The sequence below is a fragment of the Chenopodium album genome, chromosome 3 (genome assembly GCF_948465745.1).
Source record: "Chenopodium album chromosome 3, dcCheAlbu1.1, whole genome shotgun sequence".
NCBI classification, from domain to species: Eukaryota; Viridiplantae; Streptophyta; class Magnoliopsida; order Caryophyllales; family Amaranthaceae; genus Chenopodium; species Chenopodium album.
The window spans coordinates 81,841,867-81,859,445 of NC_137836.1; the positions used below are offsets into that span (position 1 = coordinate 81,841,867).

The 17,579-nt window shown below is 34.7% G+C and overlaps 1 protein-coding gene across 2 annotated transcripts; it reads left to right on the forward strand.

Annotated features, from left to right (window-relative positions):
* Window positions 1–840: 840 nt before the first annotated feature.
* Window positions 841–13,692, forward strand: LOC145624499 (uncharacterized). Of its 2 annotated transcripts, none has more exons than XM_081677544.1 (22): window positions 841–1,260; window positions 1,368–1,411; window positions 1,522–1,585; window positions 1,797–1,911; window positions 2,009–2,076; window positions 2,181–2,278; window positions 2,500–2,671; window positions 2,756–2,981; window positions 3,377–3,503; window positions 3,951–4,060; window positions 4,202–4,291; window positions 6,375–6,503; window positions 6,694–6,827; window positions 6,948–7,037; window positions 7,120–7,178; window positions 9,802–9,961; window positions 10,119–10,190; window positions 11,056–11,095; window positions 11,752–12,017; window positions 12,268–12,445; window positions 12,522–12,733; window positions 13,222–13,692. In XM_081677544.1, the coding sequence occupies exons 1-22, from the start codon at window positions 1,216–1,218 to the stop codon at window positions 13,516–13,518; spliced, it is 2,796 nt and encodes a 931-aa protein (XP_081533670.1). In that variant the 5' UTR covers window positions 841–1,215; the 3' UTR covers window positions 13,519–13,692. The 2 variants fall into 2 exon arrangements, with proteins under 2 accessions (XP_081533670.1, XP_081533671.1); XM_081677545.1 differs by having other exon boundaries at window positions 2,771–2,981.
* The last annotated feature ends 3,887 nt before the right edge of the window (window positions 13,693–17,579 follow it).

A 17,579-nucleotide genomic window follows, 5' to 3' on the forward strand; every position in this document is an offset into this window, starting at 1 on the left:
GTTGTAAGACATGAAATTAATATACCTAGATAAGATATTTTATTTCATACACGAGTAAGAAAATGCTTGGCTCATTTTTAATCACTCAGACACTTTGACTAATATGTTTTGTCAATTTCATTTTCTCACTTTGAGGTTAGATAGTTTGTCACTTTGAGGTTAGATAAAATGATAGACATGATCATATGATCATGGACAGCTCAACCCGATATTGGGTTTGGGAATATTTTTTGTTGGGCCTGAAGCTTGGTCTGACCCGACCAAGGTAGTTGATTTTTCCATCCCTGCCAGCCCAACCCGCCCTTTGATCACCTCTTGAAAAATGGGGAGTAGGCATACTAATACCCTATAAACGAATATGGTATTTTTAATAAAATTTTAAATTCTATTATCAAATTATGCTATATTCAAGCTCGAGTTTGAAAAATAGCAAGGAAAAGGCAAGTTTGAACAACCAAAATCTCAAATAAATTAAACTCAAACGGTTAAATAAAAAAAAATTCTATTTGCGTAAAGATTGGTAAAAAAAGTACATTAAATACGAGTCGTTTTTTAGAAGGAGAAAACCCTCATGTGAGGCATGGTACAAAATGATGAAAAAAAATGATATGAAGGAGTAGATCTTTAATTTTTTAAAAAACAAAAAAAAAATTGACGATGGTTAAAAGAAAGGGTAGTGATATATGTTTAGGGCTATATATAAATAAAGCACCTAATATACTTCTTAAATGACAAAATCAGACGCAAATCGGTGCTAGCTTCTTATACATATTTTTTTATTTATTATTAATTTTTTTGTTTAAGGCAAAGCTTAACTCTTGTAACTTGTATTTACATTTAACAGCAACGAAACGGTCTAAAATCTCGTTCATTGCCCTGTGTTGGAACTCATGTAAGATTAGATCACCAATTCACCATTAAAACCTGTACGCCATCAATCGAACCCAATTAGTCCGAAATTGATCGAATTCATCTTAAACCCTTATTTCTCGCTCGCTTTTCTTGAAAGCAACCACCACCTTCATCTGCAATCAATCTCGACCTCCATTGTTGATTCCCAAGATCTTCTGCTGCAATTCTCACTCTTTTATCTGTAAAATTCGTCCTTTGACAGAATTTGAAGCGTCGCAAATTAGGAATTTCATTAATCAATTCAAAATCAGAGCATTTTTGGCGCCTCATTTGACACGAAATAGATTGAATTAGATTACAATCATGATGAATTGCAGTAGCGATGAAGATGAAGCTGAAGTTAACGAGGTATACATTTTTTGCATTTTTTTTAGTTGATCATGTTTAATTTTGAAAAGGAATTACGCTGATTAAACCTAATTTTTGTTATTTGTATTTTCATGTGGTATATAAAGTTTGAGCGTTTTGATGATTTTACGCTTGCTTCTTCTTGGGAAAGGTATGTGTTTCTATAATGTTCTCTGATCCTATTGTGATGATTTTGTCCTGTATTTTGAAATTTGATGAACAATGTATAATTATGTGATAATTTTGAACTCCCTTTATCAGGTTTATTTCAGAAATCGAAGCCGTGTGTCGGCGTTGGATGGCTGATGGCCCTAAGAACTTGCTGGTATGCTTGTATTTGAGATGATAAAGTATCTTTTAGGATTGTTGACATATATGACAATGATTGATTATCATAGTTGAAGCAATGTATTTTTCAATATTGCTTACTAGTCACATTTTAATTGTTCTTGAATGAGGTCTTAGTACACGATTTTCGTAACCTTGTTATGTTTGTTGTATACTCTATCTGAATCGCTGTCTGTTCGATCTCACAGGAGAAAGGTGCTGTGCTTGTAGGAAATTCTAATGAACTGTATAAGACCAATTGTGAGCTGAAATATGATAAGAAAAGCTACTGTATGGAGTATTACTTTAAAGAGAAGCGTAAAGGTATACTGGTGAATTAATTTCATTGTATATATAGTTTATGACTGTTCCTTAGTTCCACTTACTTAGTTTATTCGTCAAGCTCTCTTGCTTTGAATAGGCAAAGTCACAAACTGGGACTCTACATGGCACCATTTGCAGCTAGCATTTGGAGTAACTGAGTTTTTGGTAAGATTTGCACTTGGAACGTTTGAAGACTAGTATTTTTAAACAGATAAATTCTTTTTTATTTTTATTATTTATTTAACATTTGTGTGAGGTTTTTTTAACAGATAATTGCACCACAAAGTGCTAGCGGTGTTGTATTGAATTCCCCTGAGGCCAGCAAGCTTCTAAGTGCAGTTGCAATTGCTATGTCGAACTGTTGCAGGTATGAGTTGAGCTTGTCATAAATATATGCTCAATTCTACTTGACTGCATAATAAGTTCAAATTCTTAATTGACTCACTTTGAAATCAGTTATCTTGTAATTGTGTTTCATTACCGGTGCCTCTTGTGCTTATCTTATTTACGAATAGTACGAGATAATTCTTGTATGTTATTTTTTTTTACCTTCTATTGATCTACAAGTCTCTGTACTTCATAACTCAGTCTATGGCCAGCCTTTGTCCCTGTTCATGACCCTTCTCGAAAAGCGCATATTGGTATTCAAAATATGGGAACTGTTTTCACTAGAAGGTTTGAATCAGACTGCATCAAGAGCCAGGTTCCTGTGAAGCTCATGCATTTGGAAGGGTTATATGAGCTGTTTGTGTCCAAATTTGTGAGTTTTCGCCTTATATGCATTAATGCATGCAACTTTTAAAAACTAATATCAAGACTTTTACTAACATTTTCTATATGCAAGGCCTTCTCAACACAGGACTTCACTATGTACAAAGTTCAGTTTACAATGAAGCTCACCTACAGAACCCTTCCGTGTGATGATGATGATGATGATGATTATATGCGTGAAGCTGAAGCCGAAAACGCAGAATCTAGTGCTGGTGCCAAGGGTGAACTGGTTCAAAGATCACAATGGGATGATGATTGCCCTTGGAGTGAATGGTACTCAGCTGAAGATCCAGTAAAAGGTACTTCATTATTTTTATCCGTCTGAATTTTACTGTGTTACTCAGCAAAATAAGGAACGTTACCATGCTACTGTGGATTGGTCAGAGAAATTAGAAAGCCTTGTGGGCTCCCTATGTTTATGAGTACTCCTAATCTTGTCAGTGAATTATTTGATATCTGATTGATGGGTTTGAGAGGTCTCAGACTTTCAAGCTTTGATGTATGTGTGTTTTGTTGTATACAATGATTTGATCAAAGGTTTGAATATGAGTGTGATAGGATGCTTTTTATCAAATGGTGACAAATTAAAGTAGCTGATAGTTCCAAGATCTGTATTTTAAATATTGAACAGATTTGACTTCCAAGGCTGTGCGTTATAACTGGCAGTTGTCTTGATGAACTTGAATTAATGCAGGATTTGATTTGGTGACAATATGGTCAGATAGGACCGTTGAGAGCTCTCTTGAGATGGCTGAAATCGAAAATTCTTCACCTCATGAAGCTAAAATGTGGCATTTACTTCCAATTATTTTGGATATTACGTAAGTATTATATTAAAGGATTACTTCTTTTTGCTTTTGATTTTATAGTTGTTCTGATATAAGTGGTGATGCCTTGTCATGCTAACTTTGTGGCTTCTGCATGTTTGAATCATGATTGTTTCCCATCTTTCTGTTCACCCTTTTGAAATCCCCAGGGGGTGGGGTGGGAGGTGTTCAATCTCTTATATTTACTCCTAGTAATTCTGGATGGAGGCTTGGTGATTTAAATGTGTAGTTATGTGAGCATATGAGATATCTGACTATGAAATGGCCCTGTTGCTGTTTCCCATTAAACTGTAAGGAATTCTAGACACATAGGAGGATGATACCTCCTAAAATTGAGTCAATCCGGTCAGTTTTGACACATTATATTTCTGTAAACGTTTCTTCTGCCTCCTGTTATTCGTTTATCAAGTAACAACATCATGGTTTTCTTCATGCACTCAGAAATGATGGTCAGAAAGTCAAAACAGTTGGATTTGCTTCACAACTATCTCTCTTGGTTGTTGCCTTAGAGATGTCATTTGAGGCTCAATTTTTGGAAGATTTTGTGACAGGTTTGAAAGGTTTCAGTGTATGTTTTGTCTTTCCTATTTGCTGCAACTACTTTTTAGTAGCTATAGGCACAGTACTGGTGGTTGTATGATTGCATTGATTTTTTTTTTTTTTTTTTTTTTTTTTTTTTGGGATTCTGGCAGTGGATTCCCGTGCAGAAAAACTGAGGTCCTCAGCATCCATTCCTCCACCAACTGTTATTGCTCGTGTACTCAAAGAGCTGTTTCATGAGGGTGCTCATCTTCATTCTTCTGTTCTCTTAACTCTCTTTCCAAGTCTATCCGAACAGTCTTTTGGAGCTAATGTTTGTTGGGCTGCTGCACAGCTTTCACTTTTTTTTTTTTTTTTTGGTCATTCTTTCGATTTCTCATTGATATTATTTGGTGAAATTACTATAAAGCAAACATATAATGTGGTGTATGTAATCTTTGACATACTGCCCATTACTTGAGATTAAAAGTTGAAGGAACAAAACTTTATTGAGAATGTAAAGAAAATATAATAGTCAGGTAGGTTGATATTATGATTAAGTGGCAGGCGAAATTTTAAAAGAACCTATCCTGCTGCTCCATTAGGGGAGGAAAGAAACAAGCGAGAATTGCAAGCCTTCCTTACTGTTTGTTAATCAACTGGATCCTGCTGGTGAATTTGCTGGTGCTAGAGTGTCCTTGAGGGTTTAGTCTAGGAAGTATCGAATAAGTCACAGGGATCTTAGGAGTTTGTGCCTGTTATCATTTTATGTGTATAATGATTGGGGTAGTTGGATGTCTTAAAGAATTTGATGAAGGTTTTTAGCTCATTATGGTTTGTTGGTTGGTTGGGGACATTGAAGTGCTATTTCTAGGTATGATATATATCTTTGTTCTGTGGGGAGTATAGAAGTTGATTTTTCTGAAATTTTTAGCTTTAGACACATTCTTGATCATTATGCAGGGCTATCTTATATTGAGTTAAGGTTTATATATATGTGGACTTCTTATCAAAATTTTAGGGTAAGGAGCTTAAAGTGGTGGGATGACTGATGAGGTTGATGTTGTGGGTTAGGAGAGCAGTTTTAGGTTTACAAGGAAGCCGAAGTATGTTATTGGGAAGTTTGAAGAATTGGAATGTCAAATTCTTTTGTGATGTTTGGGTATTGACAGGAGTGATCTTAAGAAATGAAGGATTAAGTGGGCTATTTGGTTGGTGGTTGATGGGAGAAGGTGTTATTATATGAGTATCGAAGATTGTAAGATTGTGGGTCCCTCTTTTTTAACCATCAACAAGCTTGGGTCAATTTGTAACATGGAATTTGGTTTGTTGTTCAAGAATTAAGGGAGGAGAATGCTTTTGTCCAAGAACATGTGGTAAGTCAGTAAGTGGGAAAGTTTTAGTGGAGGTTTTTATTTGAGTTTGACTTCTCAGCACTCTTAGTTCAAAAAGTAAATTTGTTGTTATTAAAATTGCTGGAAAGCTGTAGCAGGTACTGGGCACAGAAGTTTATTTCAAAAGGTTTTGGTATTGTTCATTCTTTTGGTGAAGTTTTTGATGGTTAATGATGCTAATGTTAGGTTTTGGAAAGGTTCTTCAGCAAGAGAACATCCATTTTTCAATATCGGGAGATGTGGCTTATCTGTAGTCTATATTCTATAAGGATTCCTAGATTCTTTTATCTTTCTTTCTTCTTCTTCCTCTTTGTGTGTGTGTGCGTGCGTGTGCGTGCGTCGGTGCGTGCTTGTGTGTGTGTCAGTGTATGATGGCTTTTTTCTATTGTTTGTATTGTGTTACAAAGATAGGTAGTTTTGTTCTCACTTTTTCTTACACTTTGGTTAAAGGGAGTTCTTAAGCCACAGGAAACAGCCACACCCTCAAAAATACAATTTCTCTTCAGCCACAAGGTCCACCAAAACTACGTTTCTCCAGACCAATTTCTTTTCCTTCACCCCTCCAAACTCCACTAGCCTAATTTGTAGCCATTCTCCAATAATTAACGAACAAACCCAGAGGTAGCGACGTAGCGTGTATCACTCGTCTATCAACAATCTTAACTTATTCTTAAGATGGTGCTACATAGAACAGGAATAGGATTGATTAGGTAGTTGGTATGTCAATTGGCTTTATCTTAAGGGGCGGAAACTCTTGTAGCTGACCCCAAACTTAGCATGTGAAGCTGATAAAACTTGGTGTGGCTTAATACAATCTTGATTGCTAAAGCCTTGGTTTAGAATTGTTAGGCGGTGATCTTGGGTCATTTTTTTCTGATAGTTGACATTCTTGACAATCTACAAGGTAATTTAATTCTGTTCACTGTTGCTAAATTTTTAAAAACTCTTGCAGGAGTTGATGCTTTAGATCTTTCTAAAGGCGAGAACAAAAGCTCTCGAGCAATTAAAGGGGCACCAGCAGAGTCATTATTTGCACAGTTTTGCTTAAATTCTCTGTGGCTTGGTAACTGCAATATACGTGGTAATTCCAAACTGGGAATCTGGTGATTAAATATCAAACACTTTATTGTGTCTCTTGTTTAACATTCATATAAAAAAAGATAAAGGAAAATAAAAGCAAAAGAAGAGAAAGGGTAAAAGTGATTACATACCCTTGGTTTTCAATTCCTTCTTTTCTCCTAAACTTTTTCTTTTTCCTCATGTCTGTTTAGCTATAGCCATGCTCTGGATTGAGTTTGTTCGAGAAGTTCGTTGGTGCTGGGAAGAATCGCAACCATTGCCGAGAATACCTGTCAATGACACCATCGATCTTTCCTCTTGCTTGATTCATCAGAAATTGCAGATGGTAAGCTTTACCAAGATCAAAATTTTTGGATTTTGTAAGAAGCTCTTTTGTGCACTTTGTTTTTTCTTTTCTATTTTTGATATGTTAATGTATACTATGCATGTAATTCTTATCACCTAGCTTGCGATGTGTATTGAAAAGAAGCGTGAAGCAAATGCAGAGTTCTTTGATGCTACAGAAGACAAAGATAGTGTGCCTAGCTACATTGAGGTGGTTATGTTGTCTCTTTGCACCTCTTGAGCTACCCTGTCAATGTTCTTTGTTTGATAACACACTGTCAATGGAACTGTAGGAGGATTTGCCTTCCAATAAGCCAGATCTCACTAGAAATATGGATAAGAAAACTCACAGGTTAGCAAGAAAATCTATGAAATTGCTATTTGGATGTTCTCGGCATGAATTGTTTCTTTTTTAAATAAGCAACCTATTTCTGTATCATTTCGGAATCACTTGTGCTCAAATTTAATCCTGGAGTTTGGAATGAATTGCTACGATCCTGTAACTCTCTATTTATTCCATCCATTTTCTTTAAGGAAAATTTTTAAATTACCACCCAAAAATGTAACCATTTTTTAACTAACCACCCATTAAATTTTTTATTTTAAATTACCACCCCTTAAATTAAATAAATGCTTAGATTACCACCCATTTCCAAAATCCGGTGGATTTTTCGTTTGTCGTCCCCACCTAACACTTATTTGACCCTTTTGACTGATTTTTTCCCCAATTTTTCTCTTTAAAAAAGCGCTCCTAACTTCAATTCACATTTTTTCTCTTTGAAATTTGGTTGAATTTGGTGATGGAAATGTGAATTAAAGTATAGAGAGCGTTTTTAAAGAAAAAAATCGGGGAAAAAATAAGTCAAAAGGGTTTAAATAAGTGTTAGGTGGGGCCTACAGACGAAAAATCTACCGGATTTTTTAAATGGGTGGTAATCTGAGCATTTATTTAATTTAAGGGGTGGTAATTTAAAATAAAAAATTAAACGGGTGGTTAGTTCGAAAATGGTTACATTTTTGGGTGGTAATTTAAAAATTAACCTTTCTTTAATGTTAAATATTTTATTTTTTAGCAGAAGTAATCTAAGTTTGGGGGTTGTTGCAATACTCCCAGTTACGGGAATTAGAAACTCATAGTTATTTCAAAAATTTTCAACATGATGCATTATACGAAGTAAATCATAGTAGGAAAATGATTCCAGCTAGATATTAATTGAGTTGAATTAATCTTGTTTACTCTAATGAGCTTATATTTTGCTTGGATAACTATATACTCAATTCCTTAAGTCTTGAATCTTTAAATCTGCATCCTCAATAAACCCATTCGTGTAGAGCAAGAATTTGTTCTATGATCTTCATTGGAAACAGTTTAATTAAAAGGTTACTACCTCTAAAGTCAGATTGGCTAGTCCCAAGATTATTTCTGATACCAGGTGTTATAGACCAGCGAATCTGACTTGTATACTTTACTGATTAAGAGGAAATTTAAGGAAGAAAGCTTGGAAATTTGGTTAACAGATTAATGATTTCTTACAAAAGGTAGTAGGTTTAGCCTACAAAGCTCATTTTAGTGGCTTGAGGTCACAACTCTCCTAACAGTGACTTAAGTTCACAACTCTCCAAAGGAATCACTCCAAAATTCTGCCTACCTTCTACTTTCCCTCCTATATCTATTAATACTAAAGCTAAAGACTCTAACCTAATAATATTAGACTTCCCAAATTACCCCTCCCAAGATTAGTCTATTACATAATCCTCCCTCATTATGAATATACTTTTATATTCAATTTAGTTCAATGGGAACCTTTTTGCTACCTCTTCGACCAGGTTTTTGGGAGTAAAGTTTCATTTGATATATACTTAGTTTAGACTTTAGAGTGTAACTCCTTTTAATATCAATTGAATTTGGGAATTAAACCTCTTTCTCAAATCCTTTAAAAAATATTTGAGAGGTTAAGTCCTCTCTCTCTCTGCCTGTGATATGGGGTCCATAGGCTCTCTAGATATTGTATATCAAAGGAACTTTGATGTGTCGGTTTGTTGAAATCATAAAAAAAGGGATCATGTGAAAATTTGATGGCTAGGTACGATGCCAAAGTGAGCAAGAAAATGGTGTTTAATTCTTAATTTTTTAGGGTGTTGAGAGGAACTGATTTGAGAGAGTTATTGGATGAGTTAAGGCCAAAGGCCCAAAACTGGTTAGAATGGGCAATAATTGGTAGTGTTTTTAGGGAGGGGTATGACGCCTTTAGTTTTGTTCAAGTTTGGCAGACATGTGATCCATGGTTGGAATTTCTGGTTGTAGTTGGAAGCAGAGGGGGTAAGAGTTATTTCTCTACCGAGTAACCTAGAGATTGGAGTGTTAACAGTTGACACTGCTGATTAGGGGCTATAGGAAGGTTGCAGACCTTGCAGTTAGGTGGTTAGATGACACTGGTTAGAATTATAATGACTATTGTTGATGGAAATAGGTGGTCTTTGATGGAAGTTATCTAGGGCTTCAGTATCTTCGTGCAAAAGGACAGAGAGAGAGTTGTGCATGATGTGGCACTTTAGTTTTTTCTTTTTGGCGCTTCTGGTTTGTAAGGAGGACTTGTTAGGCCATGCGTGAGGATGTGCATGAGAAGCGTGTGGCAGCAAGTGAGTTTATTTCACTGAATGTGTGTTGAATGACTTGATGTCAAACATTATGCATGATGTAGATTAAAATCTGCAAAGCAGTGACATTGCTGTTTATGGGCTTTCAAAACTCAGAAGGTCTTCCCATTATTATATTCATTAGAATTGGTGACATCCTGGGATCTTATAGTTTGATAAGTTGTTTCTCAGCCAGGTGTTTTGTCCTAATCATTATTGGTTTGGAACCTGTAATATTTAGTTTTGAGACTTTTGACTTATTTAAAGAATCTTGTTTTAAATGTTTAAACTGAAAACATATTGGTTACTTGATAAATAACTGTTGGGAAGGAATGCAGAAGGAAGAGACAGGATGATTTGAATGACACTCAAGAAGCAGTGAATGACCTAAATGCCCTTGATGTGGCATCTGATCGCATTAGGCGAGGCTCAGCTGGTGTTGCAGGATCAATGACGCTGTTGAGTTCATGCCAAAAAATGCATGCTCCATTTACTCAGGTTTTCTGACTTGTCTATGTGCTTGTACTGCGTTTCTTTACTTCTTATGTACAGTATTGAGTATACTACGTATATTTTTGCAGATGTTTGTTTTCGTCATGGTTATTATATATAGTCTGTAATATATATTCTAAATCCTGTTATGAACTGGTGATAGGATGCACCACCAATGACAGAAGACATTCATGATGAAAGGCTGAATGCTGTTGCAGCATTCGGTGATTCATTTGTAAGTAATACTATTTTTTTCAACATACAATCACATACATTAAACCATTCTGGTATTCAATGATTTCAGTAGTAGCAGCTGTAATTTTCATAATATTGACATTCAGTTATTTTCTATAGGCTTGTAATCAACTGGCCCCACATTGGTCATTTGAAAATGCAAATGAGAATGATTTTTCATAGCAATATGCAAATGAGAATGATTTTTCATTGTAATATGCAAATGAGAATGATTTTTATTGTATGTTTGGAGTAGTTTAAAGTGAAAAACATTCAAGGGAATGGACTGGGTAATGGTTTTCGGGCTTTAATGTGGACTGTTGAAGCTCTAGTTAATGATGTTTCTTATACTCTGGTTAAGAAAACACTAGTAGATTCACCAGATTTCTTCTTTGGACCAATTGGACAATATTTTGTACCTTTGTTTAGTGACTTTAGTCTCAAAGGTGTGTGTGTGTGTGTGGGTGGGGGGGGGGGGGGGGGGGCGAGGTTCCCTCTTTCCTTGTAAATTGATCTTCTGAAACCATATGTTGATGTACTATATTATCCCCTTCCCTTCATTCTTTCAAAAATGATGAATGTTTTTTTTTCCATTTGGATAACTGTTGAAGCTTCCATTACAATCTCCTTACAATTAAGCTGATGTGCTATACGCCTACAACACAGCAAAGCTTTGGTTATGAATATGAGCTGCAAATGATATATTTAAATGATTGCTGATGTTATTGATAGTAGCATGTAAATCAATCTGTATTTCCTCAGAGAGAACCCTTTCTCTCAAATATAAGATGATTTATAGAAGTTTTTATATAGTGAACAAAATTAATCATCATGAACTCATCAAAGATTATGTGATTTTATTGCAGAGCTTTTCTGCCCAGTTAGAGAAAGAGATCTTATCATCTGGTAATGATCTTTATAACTTATTTTTCCTTTGGAATTCTTTCACTATTACACTAATTGCACACACTCACGCACACAAACAAACAAGCAAACAATTATTAACAACTGAGACTCCTTGGTTACACATTCCATAGTCAGTCATCCTCCTATTGATGTAAGGATAGATGTTGCATGATTTGGGTATCACATTGTATGTAGTAAATATGACCACACAAAGAACTCATTTTCTGCTATATTTTGAATTATTAGAGATGGGGTCATATGGAGAGTATTTCATGACAGAATATGGTGCAGAGTGCAGATATTTTATTGATCCCTTGTCTGCAACATCAATTACAAGTCTGCAGTACCCCTAAATAGCTCCGTTGTTGGAATATTCAAGGAAATAATTGAGAAGCAAGGATACCTAGCTATACTTTCTCATTTTTCAAACTCCATGATAATATGGTGCAATGCTGAAATTTTAATGATCTATTTGTCTTAACTTTCTGCTATTCCAAAGTATGCAGCATCTTCCTCAACTAGTACATTGCTGAAGTGTTCACTAATCATATTTCCTAGTCTAGCTAGAATAAATTGGCTCATGTATTTTTGTAAAAGTTGCAAGTCATCTGCATCATATCCTACTATGATAACTGTTATTTATCTCTATTAAGCAGACATGTCAGCTTTTAAAGCAGCAAATCCAGATGCTGTGTTTGAGGACTTTATTCGATGGCATTCACCAGGAGATTGGATAAATGATGACAGTGAGGGAAACAAAATATCAGGAACTCGATTGAGTAGTGATTGGCCTCCGAAGGGAAGACTTTCAAAAAGAATGTCTGATCATGGGAATTTTTGGCGGAAACTTTGGAATGATGCACCTGCTTTGGCAGCTTATGAGCAGAAACCACTTTTGGACCCTAATCGAGAGGGAGAAAAGGTAATATACATTTATTATATTCTTCTGTTTTATATTATTTGAAGTCACTTTCCGGTCTATAAAAATTCTTTTGTATGTATGATGCATAAGAATTTCAATTTAGAGATAGAAATGTATACAGAGCCCTGCTGCAGTTATTTTGTTGCCATCGCGTTATTGGTTTCAGAATTATGTATAAATTGTACTTGTAATTCTTTTACCCTTTCTAGATATTTTGCCTGATATTGAACAAAATTGGTGACATTGGTAGATTCTTCATTACTTGGAGACATTACGACCACATCAACTGCTTGAGCAGATGGTTTGTACAGCATTCAGAGCATCAGCTGACACCTTAAACCAGGCAAGCTTTGGTGACTTGAATCAGATGAAGAGCAAACTCAATCAATTTTACCTCACCATGGCATCTATGCTTAGGCCTCTGCAAGGTACTTCTGAAATATTTTATTTTTCTTCCTTGTGTTTTCAGAATTGGAAATAATTTCTTAATTTCTTGGCATGCAGCAAATCAATTATCTCAGGACAGTGACATTTTTGAAGATCTTAAAAGGTTGTGCGTCATATTTGAACATGTAGAGAGATTGACAGTTCTGGCAGTTTCCCTTTATCGAAAGTTTATTCTTACACCACGGCTTTTCAATGCGATATTTAGTGATTACTATAACTTTTACCTTCCCAGAATGGGTAAAAGTGAAGTGGAAGTCGACTTTCACAAGGTAAATTTTGACAAGAGCTTGCATATAATCTGAAACTTGGGTGTAGCAGACTAGCAGTAACTTGTATTCATGCCTTGTACACAGTCACTTTTAAATCTGAATTCAGGCTTTTATTTTAGCTGATATCCATTCGGTACATATGATGTCTGCTACAAGGTCTTGATGATATGGTAGTGACTAGTGAATATAGTTTTTAGGCGAAATGTTCCGTGCCCTTGTCCATGATATATACATTATATCCCAATATAATATACATTTTTCTTGATCAAATTTTGTCATATATTGCATCTAAAAGAGATAGAAATGGTTGTTGATTAGAATCATTTAAGAAAAATTACTCAAATTAGTTGCATGGCATCATATTACTTCAGTTGATCTTCTAGCAGAAGGGTTGTGAAATCTGTGGTATTTTTTCTTACTGATTACTGTGGTTATGACTTATGAGAAACACAATAAATGTGATCTAACATTGCTGTACATCTCTTCAGGAGTTTGACCAAAGACAGCTAGTATGGATTGATGAAAGAAATGCCATAGCAGATCTTTTCATACCACCTACCTCAAACCAGTCATGGAGAAAAGTGCTAAGCATGGGGAATCTTCTTAACGGCCATGAACCCGTGCTTAGAGAAATTATCTTTAAAATGTGTGATGATATTAGTGACCACCATTATGCAACCCATAATCCTCTAGGTTCTCAAAAAGATATCGAAACTTATCGTATGTACATTGAAGGAACCTCGAATGATTTAGGTGTTTCTCTCTCAGTTGTTTCATGTGATTAATTCTTTCTGTAAGTATTCTGTAGAACAGTTGTGTAACTTATGTTAGCAGTCATAGCACTCCCTTAATTTATATGTGCTTCCATGAACGATTGAGAACCTAGTTCTGTAGCTATTCGAACAAAAGAATGCATATTTAATTATATACCGTTAAGAGGGGTAAAATTAGCTCTGAAACTATTGATCAACTTTGATGATGTATGATACATTGTAGAGAACTATATATATAATGACTAATGAGAGACGCCCGCTTAAAGTTTTACTTGCATTGGAATTTCTTTCTAGATACATACATCGTACATCATATGAGATAGTTATGCATTGTACCAGCTAGCCCCTCACAAGCTCTGCTCCGACGAAAAGTCCAAGTAATGTGTTGAATTCAGTGATAACTGTGGCGCTGATACATGGAACGAGTTATCAGTAACATTTTGTCTAATAAATTGTGTTGCTCTTAATAAATTGCGGACGCTTGAAGTAGTTACGTATATTTACAAAATCACTATTGTCAGTAGCAACTTTGTTCAAGTAGATAGGTTTTCATACATTGCAAAAGCCAACAATAATAGCAGTTTACCTAATAGTCAATACTCATTACAGCTATTCGTCTATTCCTGTTAGCAGCTTTGAACTTGTCCTCTGCTTCTTTCCATCCAAGATTTTGATAGCATTCTCGAAACAAGTTCTTTGCAATACGGAGCATTAGTTATGATAAAGGATGCACATTGTGATCTCGAGTGTATGATACGAAGTAATAATTTTGCAAAGCTGATAGATCCATAGTCACTGAATTTTGCATTGTTTGAACACTGAATCAAGTGTATTAATTCATTTGGGTAGGATGACTCAAATGACAAGACATGAAAGTGAATAAAGCGACAAGAAAGTATCCTATCTATTGACGTCAAGTAGTAGGGTATAATTAAGAGTTCATATCTACCATCATGCAACATTAAATTCTAGCTACTAGACGATTGGCGAGCATTGACAAATTTCCCTTATCATGGCTCCATCACTCTTGCTTCTTCGTAAAAGATTTCTCTTTTTATATTATTCATAATCGAAAATTCATTCATATATTATTTTATTATTTACTTAAAAATAAGTTTGATGTAGACATTCTATACCATATTTTACCCTCGATTTATAGCTATTTTTGTATGATTTCTAAGCTCTACGGAGCTATTTCTCGCTAATATCCTTTTTCTAGTGTGGCTTGGTCTATTTGATTGATTTTTGTAGGCATATGAAGACTTTCGGATGAAATGGAGCATTTGGAGTGATTATGAGCATGCCACGACATTTTGAGGTGGATTGGAGAGCTTTATAAAGAGATTTGCAAGTCATGAGAAGTGTATTGGAGTGTTAGATGATGATTGATGATAATGCTACATGGCCGTGTACCCTTAACTACATGGCCATGCGAAGGTTCCAAGTTCGAGTGTTTGCTACACGGTCGTGTACCACGAGCTACACGGTCGTGTGATTCCATCTCCGTATGAAGTCCGCCTACACGCTCATGTACCTCTCAGCTAAACAACCGTGTACGTATATGATGAAATTTGAAGATCAAGTATGGTCAGCTACACGGCCGTGTACCCATCAGCACACGGCCGTGTACGTGTGCACAGGAGATTTATTTTATTTATTATTTTATGTTTATTTTTAGGAAAGTATAAATAGGGGTTTTAACCCTATTTTAAAACATCTAATTTTTATTATAGCTTTTTCCATTCTATGTTGTTTTGTGAGAGAACACATAGAACTCCATTGAAGCATTCATCTTAATTCAATATCAAGTATTTCACTTTCAACCTTAATCTCTTTAATTTATTATTGTTATTATGTTTTCTTTAATTATTTGTCTTGTTATTTCTATTATCATGTGTGAGTAGTTTCATAATCTAGGGTTAGGTTGAACCCTAATATGGATTGATGTGTTATTTGATTCCCAATTCCCAAGTTAATTAATTTGTAATTCCTCTTTGTTAAGGTTGGTTTTATTATCAATGATTAACTAGAAATAGTATTGTTGAATGTGATTAGGTTTACAACGAAAGTTGATTCTTAATTGATTTTAGAACCCTAATTAAAAGTAAGAGCTTTTATGCATGAAAATACCTAATTGTTCTTGCTAGGACTTATAGGATGCCGTTCTCAATGTCTTTAATATGTATGATTCTATGAAAATAGGTATGATTGCATGTTAGGGAAGCTATTAGTTGATCGAAAGAAACTCTTAGTATTGTTTTAGGGAGCATATGTCCTGTGGAATGTTTATTGATTTAATTGAGGGAAAAGGATTGTTCTATTACATTGATTCATATTAGTGGGGATACTTAATCTTAGATGTTTTTAGTTCTTGATTAATTCCATAGTGTTATTATTCATTGCTTATTAGTTGATATTGTTCTTACACTAGTAGAAAAATACAATAAGGCACCCCCATAAAGGCACCGGTTCAGGCCAAACCGGCCCAAATTTGGGCGCCATTTTACACAAATATAAAAGGCACCGGCTCAGGCCAAACCGGTGCCAAAAAGTAAAAGGGCACCGGTTTGAACCGGTGCCAATTGAACCGTTCCTTACTTTAAAAAAACCGGTTAAAAAAAAAAACGGTCATATTTATATGAAACCCTATTTTGCTTACACTAGCTCGCCGCTTCTCCTCTCCTCTTCTTTCCTACTATTTCTCTCTCCTCTTCTCCTCTCCTCCTCTTTCACTCCACTTAACCTCCTTCCCTTTCTCATCTCCTCCTTCTCATCTCCTCCTTCCCTTTCTTCGTTCTCCTTCTCCTTCAAGCTCACCACGAAAACCACCACGGAGACCACTACGAACACCACCACGGAGACCACCACGAACACCACCACGAACACCACCGCAAGCACATGCAACAACACCACGGAGACCACTCCTCCTCCCTCAATTTCTGGGTTTTTGTTTTGTGATTTTGATTTTTGATTTTTGAATTTTGTTTTTCGATTTTGATTTTCGATTTTTTCTGGGTTTTTTCGATTTCAATTTTTTTTCGTTTTTGTTTTATTTTAATTGATTTCTGGGTTTTTTTATTTGTTCGTTTTTGTTTTTATTTTTTCGATTTCTGGGTTTTTCAATTTTTTATTTTTGTTTTTCGATTTTGATTTTTGATTTTTGATTTTCTATCGATTTTGATTTTTGTGTTTCGATTTTTACTTTTGTTGTCTGATTTTGATTTTTGATTTTTGTTTTTCGATTTTGATTTTTGTTTTTCTTTTTTTTCGATTTTGATTTTTATGTTTCGATTTTACTTTCGTTGTCTTATTTTGATTTTGATTTTTGTTTTTCGATTTTGATTTTCAATTTTTTCTGGGTTTTTCCGATTTCAATTTTTTTTGTTTTTGTTTTTATTTTAATTGATTTCTGGGTTTTTTCATTTTTTTTCTGGGATTTTGTTTTTATTATTTCGATTTTGTTTTGATTTTTTGATTTCTAGGTTTTTTTCGATTTTGTTTTTAATTTAATCGATTTTAATTCGATTTTTTTTCTGGGTTTTTTTTATTTTTTTCGCAGCTTGTTCATTTTAATCAATTTATTTTTGATGTTTTAATTGGCGCAGGTATACATAATCCAAGAATCAAGAATCAAGAATATAGGGATTTTTAGATTGTGATGTTGTAATATTTTTTTTTTTTTTTATTTATATTGTAGTTTTTTTTTTATTTATATGTTGTAATTTTTTTTGATTTATAAGTAATTTTTTTTATTGATCTATGTTGTAAAATTTTATTGATTATATATTAAACAGAATCGTTTAGACGTTTATATTGATTGTGATGTTTGATTTATATTTTGTGTTTTTATTTAATTTAGTTTATTTAATTTTTAAGCAAAAAAAACAAAAAAAAAAATGATTTTTGGGGGTTTTTTGGCACCGGTTAACCGGTGCCAAAAACTTTGAAAAAAATTTAAGTGGGCCTTTTTGGCACCGGTTAACCGGTGCCTTTTCCACCCTATGGCACCGGTTTTGAACCGGTGCCAAAAACTTGGTTTTTGGCACCCCTCACATAGGCAGCGGTTCAAACCG

Excerpts from the sequence above, each read along its gene's own strand:
- LOC145624499 (XM_081677544.1), top strand. The coding sequence starts at position 1,216 with ATGATGAATTGCAGTAGCGATGAAGATGAAGCTGAAGTTAACGAG. Across the intron at positions 9,962-10,118 it reads TGCATGCTCCATTTACTCAG|GATGCACCACCAATGACAGA; the intron begins GTTTTCTGACTT and ends AACTGGTGATAG. Across the intron at positions 10,191-11,055 it reads CAGCATTCGGTGATTCATTT|AGCTTTTCTGCCCAGTTAGA; the intron begins GTAAGTAATACT and ends ATTTTATTGCAG.